Source organism: Lampris incognitus, chromosome 16 (genome assembly GCF_029633865.1).
Source record: "Lampris incognitus isolate fLamInc1 chromosome 16, fLamInc1.hap2, whole genome shotgun sequence".
NCBI lineage: Eukaryota > Metazoa > Chordata > Actinopteri > Lampriformes > Lampridae > Lampris > Lampris incognitus.
Window position 1 is genome coordinate 10,647,376 of NC_079226.1, and position 21,251 is coordinate 10,668,626.

At 44.9% G+C, this 21,251-nt stretch overlaps 1 protein-coding gene and 1 non-coding gene across 5 annotated transcripts; one reads left to right on the forward strand and one right to left on the reverse strand.

Annotated features, from left to right (window-relative positions):
• The first annotated feature begins 350 nt into the window (after window positions 1-350).
• On the forward strand, window positions 351-423 carry trnar-acg (transfer RNA arginine (anticodon ACG)). Its single transcript has one exon. It is a non-coding gene; the product is annotated as a tRNA-Arg (tRNA).
• A 5,381-nt stretch (window positions 424-5,804) lies between these two features.
• LOC130126473 (F-box only protein 30-like) lies at window positions 5,805-19,869 on the reverse strand. 4 transcript variants are annotated; one of them, XM_056296008.1, is made up of 8 exons: window positions 19,689-19,869; window positions 18,256-18,493; window positions 17,334-17,541; window positions 16,218-17,252; window positions 15,912-16,122; window positions 12,978-15,317; window positions 10,593-12,655; window positions 5,805-10,254 (listed from the first exon to the last, which is right to left on the reverse strand). In XM_056296008.1, the coding sequence occupies exons 7-8, from the start codon at window positions 12,591-12,593 to the stop codon at window positions 10,051-10,053; spliced, it is 2,205 nt and encodes a 734-aa protein (XP_056151983.1). In that variant the 5' UTR covers window positions 12,594-12,655; window positions 12,978-15,317; window positions 15,912-16,122; window positions 16,218-17,252; window positions 17,334-17,541; window positions 18,256-18,493; window positions 19,689-19,869; the 3' UTR covers window positions 5,805-10,050. The 4 variants fall into 4 exon arrangements, with proteins under 4 accessions (XP_056151983.1, XP_056151982.1, XP_056151981.1 ...); XM_056296007.1 differs by having other exon boundaries at window positions 18,261-18,496; XM_056296006.1 differs by having other exon boundaries at window positions 18,256-18,496.
• Between the last annotated feature and the right edge of the window lie 1,382 nt (window positions 19,870-21,251).

Genomic DNA, 21,251 nt, shown 5'->3' on the forward strand with positions numbered 1-21,251 from the left:
TGCTACTGTAGTGTCCCTCAACAAGAAGGCTTAAAGACTGTGGCCGTCGAGTTTAACAGAGCCTTTTTTGCAGGCAGGATGCCTTTTCGTGCTACGAAACACGTAAAATCACTACGAAGCCTTATAACGCCGTGACGCCATTTGTCCACGAAAAAACAAACACGTTATTGATATTGATGAGAGCACAGAAGACCACACAGATCTGACTTGGCCGTTGTGCTTTTTCTTTTGTGGACAAAAGGCTGAATGCACTTCGGCAGTGTGTGGAGAAAATAAAGTCACATGATAGCGATGCTAGGCCAGCATTCATGCTTACATAAGACGAAAGCCAGAAGGGACCATCCCACACTGGGCCAGTGGCGCAATGGATAACGCGTCTGACTACGGATCAGAAGATTCTAGGTTCGACTCCTGGCTGGCTCGGATCTTTTTCTGTGTGTGTGTGTGTGTGTGTGGTGGTGGTCGTGGGGGGCCAGTTGTGTTTAAGGTTTGTACCTGTATTTTTGTTTTGTTCTTTTTGTTATTCATGCCGCACTATATTTCATTAGATTTTATTGCACTTTTATTTATACATGTACATTAAATGATTCATGCTACACGTTGTTATTATTATTATTGTTATATTTCAAAACGCAAAACGGGTTCTAATGTTTGCGTTTTGCTTTCTTCTATGTCTTCTTCCTCTTACTAGTATTTAGTTAAGGTATGACAACCACTTCACTCAAAAATGTACAGCTTTTAATATCTACACAAAACAGGATTATTTGAACTCTCGCACTATGTTGACAACTCCCAATAAACCTCGTATTTGTCATATTCTTTGTCGTCGTCGTCACATAAGGTCCTTGGTTTGGCTCTGGATTTCACACAGGTTTTCGTTTCGGTTACTTTAGTTGCTGCCATACATCTTTATAAAACCGCAGGACTTGTGGGATTAATAAAGCATTACTGAAGTATTTACTACTATATGACTGTTGCTGATTACCACGCATCATTGTTTATTACCGTTAGAAACGTTATTAACTTTGACAACACGAACGCACGGTACTCAGATTACGACCGTAACGATTTATGCCCGAACGGGGATTCGATACGACGATCTGGAGTTTGTATTTCCGGCGTTATGTCGACTAACGCGCGCAGTGCCCACTGCTCATACACACGCAGAGAACACACTCATTGTAAGAATACAATGGCAAATCAAGTTTATTTCTGCTGGCGAAAAGAGGAGACGCGATATTATAGACCGGTTTTTCCTCTCCAAATTTACTTTCAGTCCCGAGTGGCTCAGACTGCCGCAGTTTCTGCCGTAGCTTCTAGGAGCGCTCGTTTTGTTTTCCGTTCGACCATTGTATCCCGGAGCAAGACACGGGGACGGCTGTCAGTGTTACCAAGGCGCTGCCAGCAAGCCACCACCCACCCCTCGCTACACTGGCGCTAAAACGAACGAACCCTCCGCGGTGAAGCGAGCAGGCGGACGGGAGCCGCGCACGAGACAGACGACACGCGGCGTCACCTGACATGTACGGTATCAAATAATGACGTCAGACAGAAGATAACGAGGTAAGAGGCTAGCAGAAACTCCTCAGTGGAGCTAACGTTTTTTTTTTTTAAATTGCCGTCCAGTTTATCCAGTGGCGTATATTTCACCACAGAGAAACGGAAGTAGGTTAACGTCTTGGTGGTAACGTCAGGTTGTTTTGGGGGGGGTTGGGGGGTTTGGGGGGGGTTGTGCGCTGTATGTAGCAGCCCCCTTTTACCCCGTGACTATAGAGGGCAGGGCCCTAGGTTTCTCTCACTATAAGCCAATTTACATTCATCTTAGCGTGGGTTCCCTAATTACACCGATTCCCATGAAATGAATAAACTTTAGATGGATGATATAATCAAACAAGACAAAGTTGCAACTCGAAATACTTAGTTATTGTAAAATAAATAAATAAATAGTGCACTTTCACTATATCAGGCTCAAAACAGGTCGAATACAAAATTAAAGTAGGCACCTTTTTCAATATTCCACATCAAACACATGAAAGATTAAGCTAAAGCCGGCATCTATCAAACTAATGAGGAGGTTGTGGTGACCCACATGTATATAACTAGAGACATTCACCTAAGAGGACGGTGTACCTTTAAGGGAAGAGGCGAGGGGTCAGATAATGCACTTTCGCTTCCGGTACACAGTTCAGTGTCGTTGTCGAACGTATGACATGCAAAGTTGGAGCTAGTAAACTACCTCGACTACGTCTACTCTCACGTCTCCTGTCTCGTTGTTTTCTAACTCCACAAGGTCCTCAAAAACCCACCCTCGCTGCAGGCCTGATTTCACGTGTCCAACCGACGTTATCGTCACTCTAGCGAGCTAAGCGGACAGACGTACTCGCGCAGGTCAGGAGAAAGGCACTTCCGGAATGTTCCTACGGTGACAGGAAATGGCGGTGCGCGCGCGAATAGTCCGGGCGCGGGTGGCTTGTTCCCACGTGAGAATCCCACGTAGCCAGAGGACGTGTGAGCAAACCCTGGTGGCTCAAGCCGCTATGGGCGTGTCTGGTCCCGTGCGAGTCTTCTTTTAGTAGCCGCGTTCGCCGAACTAGCCAACATGGCTACTACACCAGCTAGCTTAGCTAACTAGCTGGCTAACGACAGTCACGGTGAACTGGAGAATGACGCAGCAACAGCTAACCGACGTTCCCTTTACATCCACCAGTATCACGTTTATAGCTGACACCTTGGAATATTGTGCGATTAAACGTGTAAACTATAAAACTGACGTTTTCCGGCTATCTCCTCTTCACAAGCCTCGAGCCTCCCGTCTCACCCCTCTTCTTCTTCTTCTTCTCCCTCCTTCACAACCGCTTGCCCCTCCCTTCACCGTGACCCCTCCCCCTTTACTCCTGATTGGCCTTACGTACAACAGATATGTAAACTACTAATAAGACACGTTAGCCCCTAGCTAACGGGTCTGACCCTTTAGCCGAGCGGTTAGTGATGTCACCTTGTGGCGCAGTACACCCCGTATCGAATCCCGCACCGGGCAAGAAAATAACCGGTTACGGATATAATAATACATATTTCAATATAGTACAACCGTACCAACATAATAAACTATATGAAACCAAGTCTGTGAATGTTCTCATTCATTCAGGTCATGGTTATCCAAAGGAGTTGAATCAAGTGCCACTCGACTTCCGGGAAGACGTTTCGACTCTCATCCAAGAGGCTTCCTCAGTTCGAGCCTTTCTGACTAGACCAAGCGAGTCTGACTGGCTGCTGATGAGACTCAGTATTTATCCTCTAGGAGCCGTTGTCAGAGCTAGAGATGTCCATGGCTCTTTGTGTTCCGATGTTTACCAACGCCCGTCGCTAACAGAGCCATGGACATGAGTGGCTCTTTTGTGTACCGATGTTTGGCCGCGCCCGTCGTTATCGGAGCTATTGATTTGCAAAAGCTCCGATGATTTGCAAATCAATAGCTCCGATGGCGACGGGCGCGGCTGGACATCGGAGCACAGTGGAGCCACGCATATCAACAGCTCCCATAAGGACTCCGAGAGGATCCGAGTCTCAGCAGCAGCCAGTCACATTAGCTTGGTCTAGTCAGAAAGGCACGAACTGAGGAAGCCTCTTGGATGAGAGGCGAAACGTCTTCCCGGAAGTCGAGTGGCACTTGATTCAACTCCTTTGGATAACCATGACCTGAATGAATGAGAACATTCACAGACTTGGTTTCATATACGTCTTCAGGGATATATACCAAGTCCAGTTGCAGTTGATTCAACTCCTTTGGATATATGAAACCAAAATACTGTAACGTGCATGGATAAGTAGACACGCTGGCCGCTGGCTAGCGGGTCTGACCCTTCAGTCGAGAGGTTAGCGATGTCTCCTGCGGTGCGGGCGATACGAGTTCGCTTCCCGGCCGCGGCAGCTCCTGTGGTTGCTGAAGTAGTACTTGGGGTAGTATTGGTCGAGGATCAATGATCACACCGGGTTATAGGACTCAGGTTTAATAGTGGCTCAGTAGGCAGACGTAATAACCATACATGGTAGTGGTGTAACCATAATAACAGTCCGGGTAGTACATAACACCTAGTGTAGTTCCAGTGGGTATACATAGCATTATATCACTACATCCCCCCTGTTTAGTTTTCAATTTCTAAAGTATCAAAATACTCTAGAACATTCGGTTATATAAACCAACATATCACACAATTCCAATGTGGTACAATCATTGATCAGCATTGTACAGTCATTACACAGAGGTTGCCTTCTCTTTTCATCATCGGTGAGACCACTGGCGTTCAGTCTTTTTAATCCTTTATCTCCGATTCCACGACATATTTTCCTAGCTTGTTTAGCTGCGCCATTTATTTCTTCATCTTCTAAATACAGAGTCATTTTCTGTTTATACAGTGAAATTGCCTCACCCAGGTCCGGGTCTGACCAATTCATCGTCGGTAGATGCGATGCCATGACGTCTCCTGTTGCTAGCTAGCTAATTAGCTTTGCGGCTAGCTCAGCTCCGGCGCACTCTTGCTTGAATGATGACAGAAATTATCCACGGACAATTTTATCATATCTTCATTCTTCATAGAGAGTACTTTACCGCTGCCACCATGAAGTAATACTTGGGGTAGTATTGGTCGAGGATCAATGACCACACCGGGTTATAGAACTCAGGTTTAATCGTGGCTCAGTAGGCAGACGTAATAACCACACATGGTAGTGGTGTAACCATAATAACAGTCCGGGTAGTACATAACACCTAGTGTAGTTCCAGTGGATATACATGGCGTTATATCACTACAGTTGCGTTGTCCCCCCGAATTCGCTACAATAATAACCGGGTTACATATATCAGCACCTTCTCCACCGCCAAACAGAAAAACCTGGTTGAACCTGGTTTGAGTTATTGCCGTTGTACTATCAGTTGGTAAAGGTCTTCTACCAGCTTGTTCTGTCATATCTGCTTATTAAACACAACAACCTCACTTCTTCTTCAGACTCAACACTACCTGCGTTCTTCTTCTTCATTTGGCACTATGATGAAGATGGAAAACACAACGCACCCTGTTATTTTTTCCTGGTAAAGTCCTACCAGACACCAGCCGTCCACATCACACACCACTGGCGTTTACAGTGACACACTTCCGCTGCGCGGGTTTTTTGTTGTTGTTGTAATGGTGGAAGGAATAAATGGTGCACGTTGTGTAGCCGAAAGAGAAAGTTGTCACGACTCCTGCTTGAGCTCCTCTACACCGTTATCTTAAATACCCCAGAGACAGAAAGTATAAAAAAGGCCATTTTGTGTGCACCGAAATCTTCAGGATTGTAGCTTTAAAAATCGATTTTTTAAAATATTGTGGCGAATCCTACTAGTGTTTCTGCCCCGAGGTTCATTCACATATTACCCACAATGCAACTGAGCGGTCGATGTTTTGGTTATGTTGTGGGATATGGAACATGTTAAAAACGGACACATCTGTTACAGATAGCGGTGATGTGGTGGAAGGTAATGGGGACGTTATGAGAGAAGCTAGATTGGATAACATGCTGCTACCCACCATGAGGGTAAAGAGTAGGCAGGTAGATGGGGTCGCTTCGGTGGCCGGAAAAGGGGAGGGGCGAAGACCCATACAAACTTGTGTCTGTTCTGACTTGCGGTCATTAAAAGCTTACTTGTTAACTCCGAAAGGGTGTCTTAAGGAGTCCGTTACTTAACCACGTCACAATATTTTTTTTGAGCAGAATAAAAAATTAGTGGCGTTGACTTCATATATAGTAAAAACACTTAACAGCGGGTGAAAACAAAATTTTTAATGACAATGAAGATGAGGGTACATTTTGGGACCCGTAAACTGTTAATAAATCCAAGACACAAACCAGGCACTTGTCTCCGAAATACGCTGTTGCTTGTCTCATCATTGTAAATGTAGCGATGCTCCCCGGCAGAGCCGCATTACGCCTTTCATGGGGTCTGCTCAGCCGCCCACATGATCAGCCTGAACGGGGACAAATATAGGTCATGAATTTTAAAAAAACAACAACTGACAATTCGCAGGATCGAATCCCCGTGTCTGCGGGTGGGAAGCCGGGTGTGGGTGTGCGTCCTGGTCGCTGCACTAGCGCCTCCTCTGGTTGGTCGGGGCGCCTGTTGGGGGGGGGGTGACTGAGGGGAATAACGTGATCCTCCCACGCGCTACGTCCCCCCCCTGGTGAAACTCCTCACTGTCAGGTGAAAAGAAGCGGCTGGCGACTCCACATGTATGGGAGGAGGCGTGTGGTAGTCTGCAGCCCTCCCCGGATCGGCAGAGGGGGGTGGAGCAGAGACCGGGACGGCTCGGAAGAGCGGGGTAATTGGCCGGATACAATTGGGGGGGAATGGGGAGGGGGGGTGACAATATTAATGCTGAGAAAACAATATAAAAGAGTATGAATGAACAATTATTCCTTTTCAAAGCCATCTCACTCACATGCAAAACACGAGGGAGAACCAGATCCGTCAGTTGAGCAGGAAAACCCGTCAGCATTCCAACTTACAATTCATACCATCATGTGCAACAAAACAAAAAAAACAAAACACCAAACAAAAATGGATTCAAATACACTTTAACAAACCAGGTAGTCATTCCAAACAGGAGTACCAGTAAAAAAGTGAGGGAGTAACACAAACTAGGACCAATTCTGAGCAGGATAAAAACACCTTATAGGATTTATAGTAAACACTTTCAAGTTTACTTAAGGTATGAAGCAAAAAAAAAACAAAAAAACTTTTTTCAAATAAAACCAGAAAGATTTGCCTCACGTTATTGGTGATTTTTCACTGCCAATTTTAAAGCTGCATTAAGTGATTTCTGACCACTAGCGGGCAAACGGTGGTTAAGCCAAGAGATTCCGCACCCCCTTCCCCTCCTCATATCTACGGTGGCCTAACTGGGACAAACAGCTCATGATCACTCTTCTTTTGTGTAGGAGTGGAGAGGAAGCAGGTGTGATAGGCTAATATGTCCAGTCAGGATGTATTAGACTCAACAGAGTTAACCATCACCGCTGTCTTTATGGTTTCGCTGTACCTAATGTGTTTACATTCAGACAGCAGTTTACAGCAGCTACCTGCACAGTATGTGCACTGGTGGAGGTGGGTGACTGAAGGCAGCAGTTGCGTTCTGAACTTCTGAGTTGTTAGTTGCTTGCCCGTGGTTTTATGGGGGTTGGAGGGCTGGTAAGACAGGGACATCCATCCATCCATCCATTATCCAAACCGCTTATCCTGCTCTCAGGATCGCGGGGATGCTGGAGCTTATCCCAGCAGTCATTGGGCAGCAGGCGGGGAGACACCCTGGACAGGCCGCCAGGCCATCACAGGGCCTACAGGGAGATCCGTGACCAGTAAACCCAAGCAATAAGCTGAAAGTAAAAGCAGCACCAGCTTTTTTTTTTTTTTTACATATCAGTGAATTCATTTTGTTGGCATAGTGTGATGCAAGATTGAGATGGTCTGGACATGTGTGGAAGAGAGATGCTGGGTATATTGGGGGGAGGATGCTGGATATGGAGCTGCCAGGGTAGAGGAAAAGAGGGAGGCCAAAGAGGAGGTTTTATGGATGTGGTGAGGGAGGACATGCAGGTGGCTGGTGTGACAGAGGGAGATGCAGAGGACAGGAAGAGATGGAAATGGATGATCCACTGTGGTGACCCTTAACAGGAGCAGCTAAAAGTAGTAGTAGTAGTAGTAGTAGTAGTAGTAGTAGTGTGATACTATGGGAAGATGGCACAATCGCCGTTCAGATCAGTGCCCTAGAACTGTCATCTGCCCTTTGCATTTTGTCTTCCGCTGGACACAAATCTCCCGGGAAATAGATTGCTATATGGCACAAAAAGCTCCTCTTCTTCTGTGGCTCTTTTGCATAGCAGCTTTTAAACATATATTGTTATAGTATGAAAGGGGGGGGGGCTTGCTGGTCTTTTCGACAGCGGATGTAAAAAAGACGGTAAAATCCAAAAAGTTACTTGGTGTTGCTTTACGGAAAACTGGTGACTGTAGTGTTGATTCTCAGTGCAATCGGCAGTGCTACAATCCTTTCACATTACAGGGAGTCATTTGATTCACTGTAAATATCAAAAATATTGCTTAATGCAGCTTTAACCCACTTTGCATTCAGCAGGATGAAAATTTTTCATCTATTCTTTATATAGGGGAACAAAATGCAAAATGTTCAAAATTTGTTGAACATTGAGTCATCTCACGAAAAAAAAATCAAAACGTAAACAGTCAAAACTCATTGATTGGTGTTGAATGAGGATTACTTCATGTTTTTACAACACATTCAAATACCATTTCATCTTGCAGCCTCGTTCATCCAATTACATAAAAACATCAGGATTCCAATGACTGATTCAGATCTCTCCAAGACAACACAAATCAGCTTTACATCAGCACTGCAACACACACTACTAGGCTATAATACTGAGTGGTACACTCCTGTGGTAATCATGTAACTGACAAAAGTCTTCGCTTTAGTTCTGTAGGCTACATGTCATTCTCTGCTAGTCACATCCAGCACTCGTTGACGCAGCTTCATGCTACAACCCTGAGATGCCAACAACATCTGAACACAGCAAATAGGTAGTGCTGAGGGATAAACATTTAAAATACAAACATGATATATAACGGACATTGTCGGTGACGCGGGGTGTGCCCATGAAATTTCTATTACACCCGACCAGCAGGGTTGGATGAGGTCGGACATCAGGGAGGGAAACATACTAGTCACCTAATCGGTCACAGTTACAGCTAATAACTGCCAAAAATCCAATAACTTTCATTATTTTACCAATTTTTTTTTTTGAAAATTTTCCTGAAAATGTTGTCTAAGTAGCCAGTAGAGAAGACAAAGCTGTTGCAACACTGGCAAAAAAACAAACTTAACTATTTAACAGCAGGGTGTTCCTTCTCTTTTAAAGTTTATCTTGCGGTTTACCTGCACCTCATAAAGACTGCACTGTTTGTTCACCCCTTCACCTTAGAAGAGACAAACTCGCCTGTCACAACTAAAATACACTGTCTTTTGGGTGGTAGCTAGTGTTAGTTAACTCCCCTCCCTGTCCAAACATGCCAGCACATTTGCCAGAAACGAGAAGGAGTGAACAGAAGATGGCCGACCACCTGTTAGAAAAACTAACTCGTCCCCAACTGCGGAGCTACACAATACCTGGTGCTGGTTAAGAGAAATTAGCAGCTACAGTGGTCATATTTGGCCTTTCAAATAAAATGTTTTTCCTTTTTTCTTTTTTTTTTTAAAAACACATTTGATGTTTGGTCAGTATCCTAAAATGCTGAATTTAAGTCATGTAATCTCAATGAAAACCAAGCTTCGAGCATCACAAAAGTATGGTCACTCTACTAGGTGGCGTGGGTAAGATACAAAAACCTGGTGTTAGATAAGATACTGGTAATACTTCTAGCAGGGAGACGTTGAGAAATCTTGTCAAAGACATTCAGAACTCCCTGCTTATTAGAAATCAAGTGTTTTAGCATAAGTTAAGGATCCACTCTCGTCTCCGACGCAGCACAGTACTGACTTCTTGGTATAAAAATAAAAAGTTCTACATCAAAACAATGAGTATATACACATTGTCAAGAGTACGTAAAAGTAAATCTTCAGTTCACCGGTACTGGTAAATCGTTTTACAGAGGCTCCATTTTAGCTAACTCGGGGTCTTTTTGTCGGAGTGGAAGAAGCGAGTCCAGACACTTCAGTTCTCTCATTCGTAGTCCAAATCTACAACCACAATGTGACGTTTTCTAGTTGAAACGTTTGTCCCACTGCTATTCATGTTTACTTCCTCATTGATGTGATTTTTCTGCCCCCCACACCCCAAGTCTAAAACAGGAAAACGTCAGTGAACCACAAGTTTTACATACACTTTGAGGCTGGAGAACAACTCAAATCCGTAATGACTGTAAACGCTAGAATCAAATTTATCTGTATTTATAGTTATGATGGGTTAAAAAAGTCCAAGACATCTCTAAAACAAAAAAAGATTTGCTCATGCTACTGGTTTGAGGACAGAGCGTAAGCACCTCCCCTCTTTTGTGAGCTCCCTGGTGAAACACATGCACGGCAGGGGGACTGCCTCCTCCCGCCGCGCAATGGTGTTGAACTGGCACTTCTTGAGGTGGTCGGCCATGCTGGCAATGTTGGCAAACTTCCACTCGTTCACCGTCCCAAAGGCGGTGCTGAACCGCCACACCTGATCCACAAATACAACAGACAGAGCACATCAGATTCCATGCAGACAGGTAGCATAGTGAACAGCAGTGGAACTAACTTTCCTAATATGCAGAGAAAACCAAACTTGTATACTTTATTTTACTCGTTGTATTTAAGAATTTTTCTCCATCTCTGACACTAAATCTTTTTATTTTATATTCTGCATGATATCGAAGTATTACAATAACAAAGAAGTCAATTCAAATTAGTGCTATATGACAAATTGGCAATAAGATAAATTCTGATTGTGATCTTTAAGATTTTATTATTTCCTAATCTTAGCGCAAATGTGGGGGTTTCATTAAAAAAGTGAATAACCTTGTCTGTTATCTGCCATGATGTAGACCCGTCAGCAAGCTTTTTCTTCTCCCACAGCAGAACCACCATGCCACGCATCTGCAGCAGGCTGGCGCACACGTCCCTCATGGTGCGGGATACTCTGGACAACTGGCACAAACTGAAGCCATCCAGGAAGCTGGCTACATGCTGGAGAACCTCGAATGGAAGACTGCTCACATGGTCGCACTTGGTGTCAAAGCTGCAGGTATTCTTCGAGAGGATGTCCTCGTTTTTACATGGTAGGCCCAGCTGCACACCAAATGAGCCAAGGTGCCTGTCATGGATGATTCTGGAACCTTGCACGGATGGGCAGAACCGCCTCTGGGAGTAGGTGCAACCATAGTAGGCCAGGGGGCAACGGTGCTCCATCCAGCCGTTGAGCCCAGCGTGGATGTCCCCGTGGACGTTTTTGAAGTGGGACGAAAATTCGTCCCGTCGGAACAGCTGTCCACACACAAAAGTGAACATTGAGCGCTGTTTGGTTTGATACCGGGCCACACACTCCAGCACCAGGTCCAACCTGAGGGTGTGGAAAGGGCTGGGGTTGGAGAGCTGTGGGCTGGCATGGTCACAGGCAGATGCTGAGGCGATGTCCCCCACCATGGTGTTGGTTGCCAGAATGGCCGAGGGAAAAGAGAAGGTTTGAGTACCAAAGTCGATGTGGTAGCCATCAACAAATCTGCTGTCTGAGATTCCTCGACCACCTGGTGAATCCCCGAGGCAAAAAAGAAGAGCAGCAGTGATGAGGTCTATGCCGTGGAGACCCATGGGGTCATCCGCTACCTCCAAGTCAGAAGTGTCAACTGCCTTGTCCTCCATCTTAGCTCGGAACAAGTAAGGATCTGACAGCAGAGCTCGTCGCCCATTGAAGGTAAACACACTCATTCCTCGAAGAAAGTCCACATTCTGTAACTTGCGCTCCAGGCACCGATACCCCAATTCAATTGGTAGGTGTTGTAATAAATTATTTCTTAACTGATCAGGCAGCAGGAAGGGCATGGGAGGTGACAATGGTACTGGTTGTGGTTCCGGGGGCACTGGTACAACAACAGGCATGGAATGGTAAGGCATCTCTGGCCTGACAAGGGAGGAATCATCAATTTGGTCACAGATGACGTTGTCCTTCTCAGGTTCAACAAACAACTCAACAAAGTCGCTCTGTTCGACCCAGGTAATGTCATCTTCCTCCCCATCTATCCCCACATCACTGTCCACCCCACCGACGGCTCCAAGCTCGCAGTCCGAGTCAGAGTCACTCTCCTTCATGTCTACATTCTTCACATCTTCAGCAGCAAAATCGCCATTTTCTCCACTGTGAAGAGCTCTGTTCTTGGGATTTTCCCCATTTACATTTCCCACAAATACGTCAACATCCTTGGAGTTAGTGAGGATGTCCAAGGCAGCTACTAAACTTCTGCTAGTCTCCACGGAGGCAGCATACAAATCATTATAAGGTTCCTGTTCCATGTCCACTGTTCCATTGCTCAGCTGTGTCTCCGCTACACCAGATGCTGCCGCCATCTTCTCACTTTCTTCCATTTGCTTCTCTCCATTCTTTGATACAGTAGTCGTCACTTTTAGGGACTCCAGCAGCATCCTCTGATCCTGCAGGGCCAAGGCCATGTCAAGCTGCTCCACGTCATCAAAGTCTTTGCTCAAGTTTTCATATGACTTGCGGTCGGCATAGCTCACGGGCCACCGGTTCCACTCCATGGTGCAACACACTACACTTGCCGGGCACGTCTCTAGGTGCTCTGCCATCTTGATCCTGGCAACACTGAACGGGCATCCAAAACCGCTGTTTAGGCAAGGCACCCTTTCATATGGACACAGTAAACGGTGTTCTTCTACTTTGCATGCATGAAAGACAGCTCCACAGACAAGAGGACAGCCAATGAGGTCACAGGAAACCCCCGTCTCTGGCCTTATCATGCATCTTCTGTTGACGCACTTCAGGCAGTGGCTGTGGAGGCTCTCCATTTTCACCTTGCTGCTCCAAAACTAAGCGGCACTTGCTGGAACAAGGGGTGAAGTTTTCAACCCTGAAACAAAGGCAAATACAACACTTGTTTCACAGTTCTTTGGTTTAGAAGTGTAAAGCATGAAAATATTGTATTTAGATAAGTAATGCCTTGGTAATTCTCAGTGTATTTAGGCCTATGCTGTTAGTACAAGACATTGCATGGTTAGTATTGCATCATAGCCGCATTATACCAGCTGCTTTCTATAGCATAATACTAATACATTATCCTATGGAAATATTTAAAACCATACTGCAACAAGTCTATAGGGTTACTGGTTGTGTCAAGAAGGGCATCCGATGTAAAATTTCACTAAATCAGTATGCAGATTGACAGACCATACCGGCTCGGTCAAGGCCCATGTTAACAGCCACTACTGGTGCTGTACCCTCACAGGATACTGATGGAAACTATAAAATCCGCTGTGGCGACCCCTGAAAAACAGGGAAAAAGCCCGAAAAAATAAGAAGAGATGGCAACATGTGATGTCTGCCTAGTCTGCAACTTAACTCCTGAACAGCCAGCCTGTAGCCTTTGAAGGTGTTTACTAAATCTTTAAGCTGTTCAATAATGGTTCATGTCTCTACTTGGGTTTCATGGTCACACCGGTTCCTCAATGATCCAAGGGAGCACTCGACACTGCAGCCCCCACCCCCACACGAATTCCCAAATACAGGGTGACGGGGAAGACTCATTAATACTCATAAGAGAAGCGCTACCTGATTGGCTGATACAATGTTCCGGCTCTGACATGTTGCGTTAATTGATAAAGACTTTAAAACCCATGTGTTACGGCCCTTGAGCTGTGAGTTGGGTGTCTGTGTAATTTTCTCTCTCCAGGTAATGCCCCGCCTCCTGTGGAGCTGCTGGTTAAGCCCAGGTGATTCCAATCCATCATCAGCTAGGTATATACCTTGGAGAGAGACGCCCTGTAGTGCTAGTGGGCCATTATTGGCAGCCAGCCAGCCAGCCAGCCAGCCAGCTAGCCAGCCAGCCAGCCAGCAAGCAGGCCAGCAGGCCATTGTTGTCAACCAGAGAGCGAGCTCTTGTGTCAAGACTCAATACTCCTTGAGAAGGAGGGTGAAACCTATGTTAGTGTTCTTATTTCTTTCGTTTTGGTCTGATCTGAGTTTGTTTTGGTTATCTAAGCCTGGTTAGTTAAGAGCCAGCTTCTTCAGTTGCCCTTTTTTGTGTATATATTGACTTAAGAGTTAGTTTTTGTTAATAAATCTATTTGTTTTTACACCTGGTTCCACCTCCCGGGATTATTTTCTTTTCTTTGTTACTTCCCCTCATCCCCTGGACCTTTAACGGGGAACGTAACACCATGGCAACCCCAAACACTACACAGATATCGCTGCTTGTTTTTACATGTCGATCATCCACTATGTAAGACTCAAAGAAAGACACACTCACTCTCACTCGTGCTTTAGGCTATTGCTTAGGTGACAAACATATAGAGGTAAACTGACTTCTTAAGACATGATTTTTCATAAAGAGGCAACCCCAAACACTGGGTAGATATCACCATTTGTTTTTGTATGTCTCGATGGTCCACTAATTAACTCAGCAATTTTCTCCACAAAACTGATTTGTGCAACTGAAAGGGGACACTTGACCTCATCTCGGAGAGACTTACCTACACCTTATAGTCAAGAGATACAATCTAAACAATTGCCATGCTTTTAAAAGCTGTAACGACAGAATTAGAACTCGGTTTTAATTTTGTTGTGTAGAACTGACAGCTGACTTTATTAAATATTGGTTAGGAAAGACTATGCATCAGGGCTTCGGTACTTACACAGGAGTGGAACATTTCAAGGACAGGATCAACTAATTATAATACATTCTCTTGCAAAAATGGCCTTCTGGCGAACACTTTTAGCAAGCCTCTGCCAAAGTTGCCGAAAGTTTATAATAAAATAAATGGACAAATATGTAATTTACGCACAGTTAATTTATTTTATGTATGTTTGCGACTTGGATTGACAAAACCATATCAGATTGGTTGAGGCTCACTACTGGATCGCTCAAGGCCAGGGTTAACAACTGCCGCCACTGGTTCCGTACCCTCACAGGGTACCGATGGAAACTACAAAATCTGCTGTGGTGACCCCTGAGAAACGGGGAACAAGCCGAACGAAGAAGAAAGAAAGATGTTTGCGACCCAGGGACACACACTCAGTCACACACTGAGACAGTTAGGGTGGTGCAGGTCTTTTAGGCAGTGCACTGCCGCCTCTGCTGTAGTTATGATCTTTTCTGGCTGTCTTGGGGGAGGGGTGTCTTCCAGTGATGAGTGCCTGGCTGCTTCCAAGAGGTGCCTTCCTTCAAGCCACAGCTGTTGGTTGAACGCCAATTGCTGTGCTCATTTGTAGGCATTTCTTAGCCTGCAGCTTTAACAGCTTGGCTGTAGTGGTTGCACTGCTTGATTTGCCAAATGTGAACATTGCTGAAATCAGCCTTACTATCGGTGGTAAACGTTTCATAAGAGGAGACAAAAGCTTCTACGGGAGCCTGGAAGGTTTCGTCCCATCTCAGTTTCTCCAACAGCCCCTCAGTCATGCATTTGAGGTTATCCTCAAGAGGATTAATTTCCCTGGCTGAGCCTTGGTGATGATCCTTCTCCGGGTGGTGAGCGTTCTCCGGATGGTGGATCAACTGCCACACTGGTCTTGGGTGCCTATTTGGTAAGGACAACAGAACGTTAATCAGAGATCGTATCTGTGTGTTACATGAATCATTGCATATTACTCATAAACACTGCACAATATTAATTTGCAATGGATGGAGTTTCTTCCCTGTCAAACTCCAAACCTATAAACCAGTTCTCTGATACACTGTGCTTTCCTTTTTGGACAGACAAGATGAGAGGTACACAGAAGTCATGAAGCAATACAAAGTTTTTTGGTGTAAGATATCAGTCACTAATGAGACTGTGGTCTCATACCAAAATGTTTAACACACACCACCAAAGTATGAATTCCCTTGTAAGTTTAAAGCCAATTACACCCATCAGTGTTTTTATATCATACCATGACAAACTTACAAGCCAACCAAAAGTTAACACTTCAAAATATGGGGGGATAGAGGGAGAGGTAGAGAGAGAGGATGAAGGAAGCGAACGATCTGGCTGTGCACATTCATTTCCCTGCTCCGTCAGTTATGGATGCTGAGAGAAGGCTTGAAGAAGAAACTGACATACAGACAGACAGACAGACAGACAGACAGAGAGAATGAAGGTGACATTTCAGGACAAGCAACTTAAGTACTGTACCTGTTGTAATCTCATAGAACAATTTCCTTTCAGTTGGTGAGGTGACCGCTGGTAAGTTGTTTCCTTTCAGGTTAAAGGCCTGCATTACTGCATGCCGGTGCTTGCAGGGAGCACCAGTGCTGCCATCTGTACATGTGCATGTGCCCAAAGACATGTTGACCAAGTACGTGGCATCTGTTGATGCACTGGGGACTGAATAGCTTGACTCGTCCTACAATATCAAAAAGAGAAAGGTGAAGATGATATTGCAAACATTGTTTATTGTAAACTATACATTACAAGCCAGTATGCATTGAGAATACAAACCTTGACAATTCTGTCAGCACGTACATACACATAAGAATCACTCTGCTCCTCCTGAAGGTCATATTTAAGGGTGTTCAGTGCTGTAAAGGGAGATTGGCCTCTTTCGTACAATTTCTTTAGTTTCTCTTCCATGTCATTTGACACATCCCGGTGCCGCAAGTCCTCAGCACAAGTCAAGCGGTGGTTATGCTGACTTTAAATGTTCACATGGAACAAATACCGCTCTTGATTAGGGCAATCACCAGATCTACAAAAAACTGAACTAAAGATGAGTATGTCACCTTGATTCAACAGTATGCAATTTCAAAATGATTGCTGTTGAAGCATAATATTATTTTTACTGTTTCATAGCTAACCTGGACTTTTTGCTTTGACTACTACTACTTTCAGCTGCCCTCGTTAGGGGTCACTACAACTGATCATCCGTTTCCATTTCTTCCTGTCTTCTGCATCTTCCTCTGTCACACCAGCCACCTGCATGTCTTCCCTCACCACATCCATAAACCTCCTCTTTGGCCTTCCTCTTCTCCTCTTCCCTGGCAGCTCCATATTCAGCATCCTTCTCCCAATATACCCAGCATCTCTCCTCCACACATGTCCAAACCATCTCAATCTTGTCTCTCTTGCTTTGTCTCCAAACCGTCCAACTTGAGCGGTCCCTCTGATATAATCGTTCCTAAGCCTGTCCTTCTTCGTCACTCCCAGTGAAATCTTAGCATCTTCAACTCTGCCTCCTCCAGCTCCACCTCATGTCTTTTCATCAATGCCACTGTCTCCAAACCATAAAACATAGCTGGTCTCACAACCATCCTGTAGACCTTCCCTTTAACTCTTGCTGGTACCCTTCTGTCGCAAATCACTCCTGACACTCTTCTCCACTCCACCCTGACCGCACTCTCTTCTTCACCTCTCTTCTTGACTTTTTGCTTTGACGAAAATGCAGTTTTTCAGTACATGGTAGAGCATAGCTGGACAGAATGTGTCCTTTTTTGTAGATGATGGACGCCGTGTGTTGTGCTGGCATCGCAAGTCCACCTTAGAACAAAGAAAGGCTTCATTAAATGTGTGACTTAAACAATCAGAAAACAAAGAGCCGTCACTTATGAATGCTCTTACTCTCTACTTGTGGCAAGCAGAACCCTCAGTAGCGAAATATGCTTTTGCCACCCTCCAGGTCATCTGGGATGACCTTTGAAAGGTCTCCAGCCATCTCTGGACCTCCTCGTTGGTATCAAGCTGGAACTTCAGGGAGCCCCTGAAATTCCCCCTTTCCAGTGGCTCGTGGGAACACACACTATTGCTCATACTCTTCAGGGAAAAGTTGCTGTTTAAACAGATTAAGTGAAATTTGAGTATATCCATATTAGCTCATAACTTAACCAATTGTCTTAACTCACATTTACAATAACTTATTTAGAACTGTCTATTTTAGTGGCTTTGAATAGTCCACTTGTACCCGAGAGAAAATTGGCAAAAAGCCTACATATTTGCCTTATCAAATCATAACTCAATACAAAAGTGGATGATATATGCTCATAATAACCATAACAGTAATTAGTATAACTTGTGTTTAACTGTTACTCTTAGCCATCTGTTCAGACCTAGCCTCAAGATGCTCCAGCTGCTCCAATTGGCCAAGTTTCTGACAAACATGGCACCACTTAATTGTAATGCTAGCATGAAATAGGCTACACAAAAAAGAAATACCACCCTGCGCTCCTCCAGAAGGTAAAAGCTCTTGAAGAAATCAAAACAGAAAACGATCTCTTGGAAATGTAAAACATTATCACGAATCTCTTGTACACTAGCCTATATTACCGTTTACCATTTTGTCAGCTGAGACACGACAACAAGCAAATGTTGGCTGATGTTTACTTAACCCTAACTTTAACACCGCAAACAAAACGACCAACAAATTTGCTATTTGTAATAACTAGCATACAAGTATGTATTCTTTCTGTTATGTTACACAAAAGAAAAACGTGCATTCGTATAACTACCAAGTCACAAAAGTAATGCATCATTAACGTGTACATACCTTACCTGAAGCACTTCAGGATGATTCATGTGTGACGTGTACAAATCTCAGGATTCTGTGATGACAGCGAGTCGGGGTTCCCATGAGCTGGTACCAGCTCATGGGAGCTGGTACCTGGCTAATCAGGCGGTGCTTCCTCTATGAATATTAACGAGCCGTTCCCTGTCACCCTGCATTTGGGAAATTCGCCGCCCCCACCTCCGACTTGCTGCAGACTTGCTGCAGACCTGCTGCAGACCTGCTGCATCACATGGAATCCGCGAGACGGTAAAGGGCAGTTGGCAAACGGAAGAGGGGAAAAAAAAACACAAACTGCGCGTGAACGGCAGGGCGGCGCTATACTAAGGCGATGTTGTATTGTTTACATGATTATAAATTGTTCAGATGTGTTTTGTATTTCATTATTCAATTATATACACAATATATTTCTGTCAATTCGTATACCTATAAAATTACGCCGCCCCAGTCCGCCATCTTTTCTGTTTTGGGACACAGTGCCACTTCACATCTGGCTGCACATTCCGAAAACATCTGCCGGTGCCCGCCCGCGTTACAGCAACATCTGTGACCCGTCAGATTACGCGACCCCCCCCCCCCCAAAACACTCTTCCAGACAGGAAAAGGCAGTTTAGATACAGGGAAATTTGGGTTTTGGGGTTGGAACATCTGACATTCGATGTGGGTTTGGTGTGGTTGAGATTAGGATTAGCAACTCTGGGGGTGTGGCCGTAATGGAGCGTTTTAAAGGCGGGGGGGGGTCACATAATCTGACGGGTCACAGCTGATTTTTACCGCCCCGCTCTCGTCCGCAACCACGACTTCCGGTCTGTCCGCTTACCGGACTCCACGCGAACCGCAGCATCATTTTGGAGGCAGACGTCCAATTAATGGAGGCTGGTATCAAGTCGGGCCAGACTTCAGGAATCGGAACATGTGCGCCTAATGAACCCAAGAGGGGGGGAAATACGTTGGGGTTATTTGCCACTCGTCCTCAGGAACTGATGGTTTGTACTCACTTTTGGATATGTCAGCTTTTAAGACCAAACCGCACTGTCACGTCCCAAAAAGTTGCTGTTTTAAGTGACGGCTGCCATTGCCAGCAGCTACTGCTAGCATAACTGGCAGCTAGCAGACAGCTAAAAACAAAAACAGCACATAGGAGGTTGTGGTAAATAACGTTGTCGACCCGATGAATGGGATTTAGCTAACGTTTGCCTGTTCAGCGCGGTCGATAACGCTGACAGGATGCGGTGTAAGACTTGATCAAGTAAAAGCGACAACATCGCCCCAAACAACACAAACAACAACATCAACATCATCATCATCATCATCATCATCATCAACATGGCCAGCATGGAAGTAAGGTTAGCGGCTCCACAGGCTAGGCTACACTAATGCTAACGCTGGCTGGTGGCTTCGAGGGCAACGCTTACCCGAATACACGACAGTCCAAAAAGTATTTTCCTAAAATCTCTAAAGTTGCGCGTTCTTTCTCGATGACAACCATGTAAAAAAAATATATAACTACGGCGGTTAAAAGAGCTCACTGGCGGCTAAATGCTCAAGTCTCCTTCTTTTACTCGAGCTCCATTTGTCTGACAACTAAACCGGAGCTCCACTGTTGGTCACTCGGCGTCTGGGAGCTCCGCTGGGTTTACGGCGGCCGAGAAAGCCCAAGCGCGCCCGAGCCGTGCGTCGTTGCGTCATGCGCGAAAGGCCAATAGGATCTCGCCTTTCAATCCCGTTACAAGAGGAAAAGCCCGAGCAAGACAAAATGATATACTCACAACTGCAGAAAGAGGAGATAGGTAATAATAATAATAATAATAAAAGTAATGTCTGCTTTGCTATTTTTAACACCATTTAGTGTTTGTCTAATAATAATCTTAATGTGTGTTTTACTTCGTTTTTTGCCCATTTACATGTATCAATATATCATCTTATAGATGCTATAATAAGTTCAACATGTACAATTTACATTATATATATATTTTTTTGCATGAAACTTAAAATCTGTAACGCGGTGCCTCGGAAAGGTTTGTGTAGGCCAAAACTGTAGTTGTTAGTTCACCAACCTAGACAGGCTAGGGGCCCCGCCTCCAGCCCTACTCTCGACCAATCAGATCGCAGGCTCCTGGCAGCCCAGCGCAACGTCACAAGAAGGTTTAGGATTATGGTTTAGGGCCCGGGTTAACTGCAATGTTATGGAAACATGACAGGTGCGATTGGTTAAAAGCGCAAAGGCTATGGCAGAGCTCCTGTCCAACCTAGGTTGGTGAACCAGGAACTAATCTATGGGTCTCGGTGAGATCACTAGAAATAGACCAAGCTGGGGAATACCCTCTGGACATTTCCCTTCTTCAGTTTTCATTCCAAGACGCTCAAATTCTTGTGAGGCATTTCAGACCAAGACCACATATTTTACGAACACAGCACAGGGGAAAGCACTTAAAAAGATTTTAATTAAGTTTTAATTGCTTTCTTACAAAACAAGAAATTAAAGTTACGAATTGTATGCGATGTCCTCATCATTTTTGTAGACATCTTACCTCTCATAAGATCTTTCAAATATTTCCACACAGACATTTTATTTACACTCTTGTTAATCTTTCAAGTTGTGTGTGTGTGTGTGTGTGTGTGTGTGTGTGTGTGTGTGTGTGTGTGTGTGTGTGTGTACACACATGCATTGGTTTGTCTGTTAGTGGACTCTGGGTGGGTTTGCTGGCTCATGAGGCCACCTCTGAGATGTGGTGGATGTTGGACAGAGTAAGCTGGGCTTCCTGCGCTGGGTAGGAACGTCTGGAGTGAAGCCATAACCTCCCAAACACACCAGTGATCAGCAGCAAGACAACCAGCAGTCCTCCAAGGATGAAGGTCTCCATAGGGGGGACACCTCTGGCATCTGCACAGAGGAAGAGACCGTTAGCCTGCCCTGTATGTAAATAATCCGTCTTTCTGGTGTGGATATATGGAATGTTTACTCGATCAAAATGAAC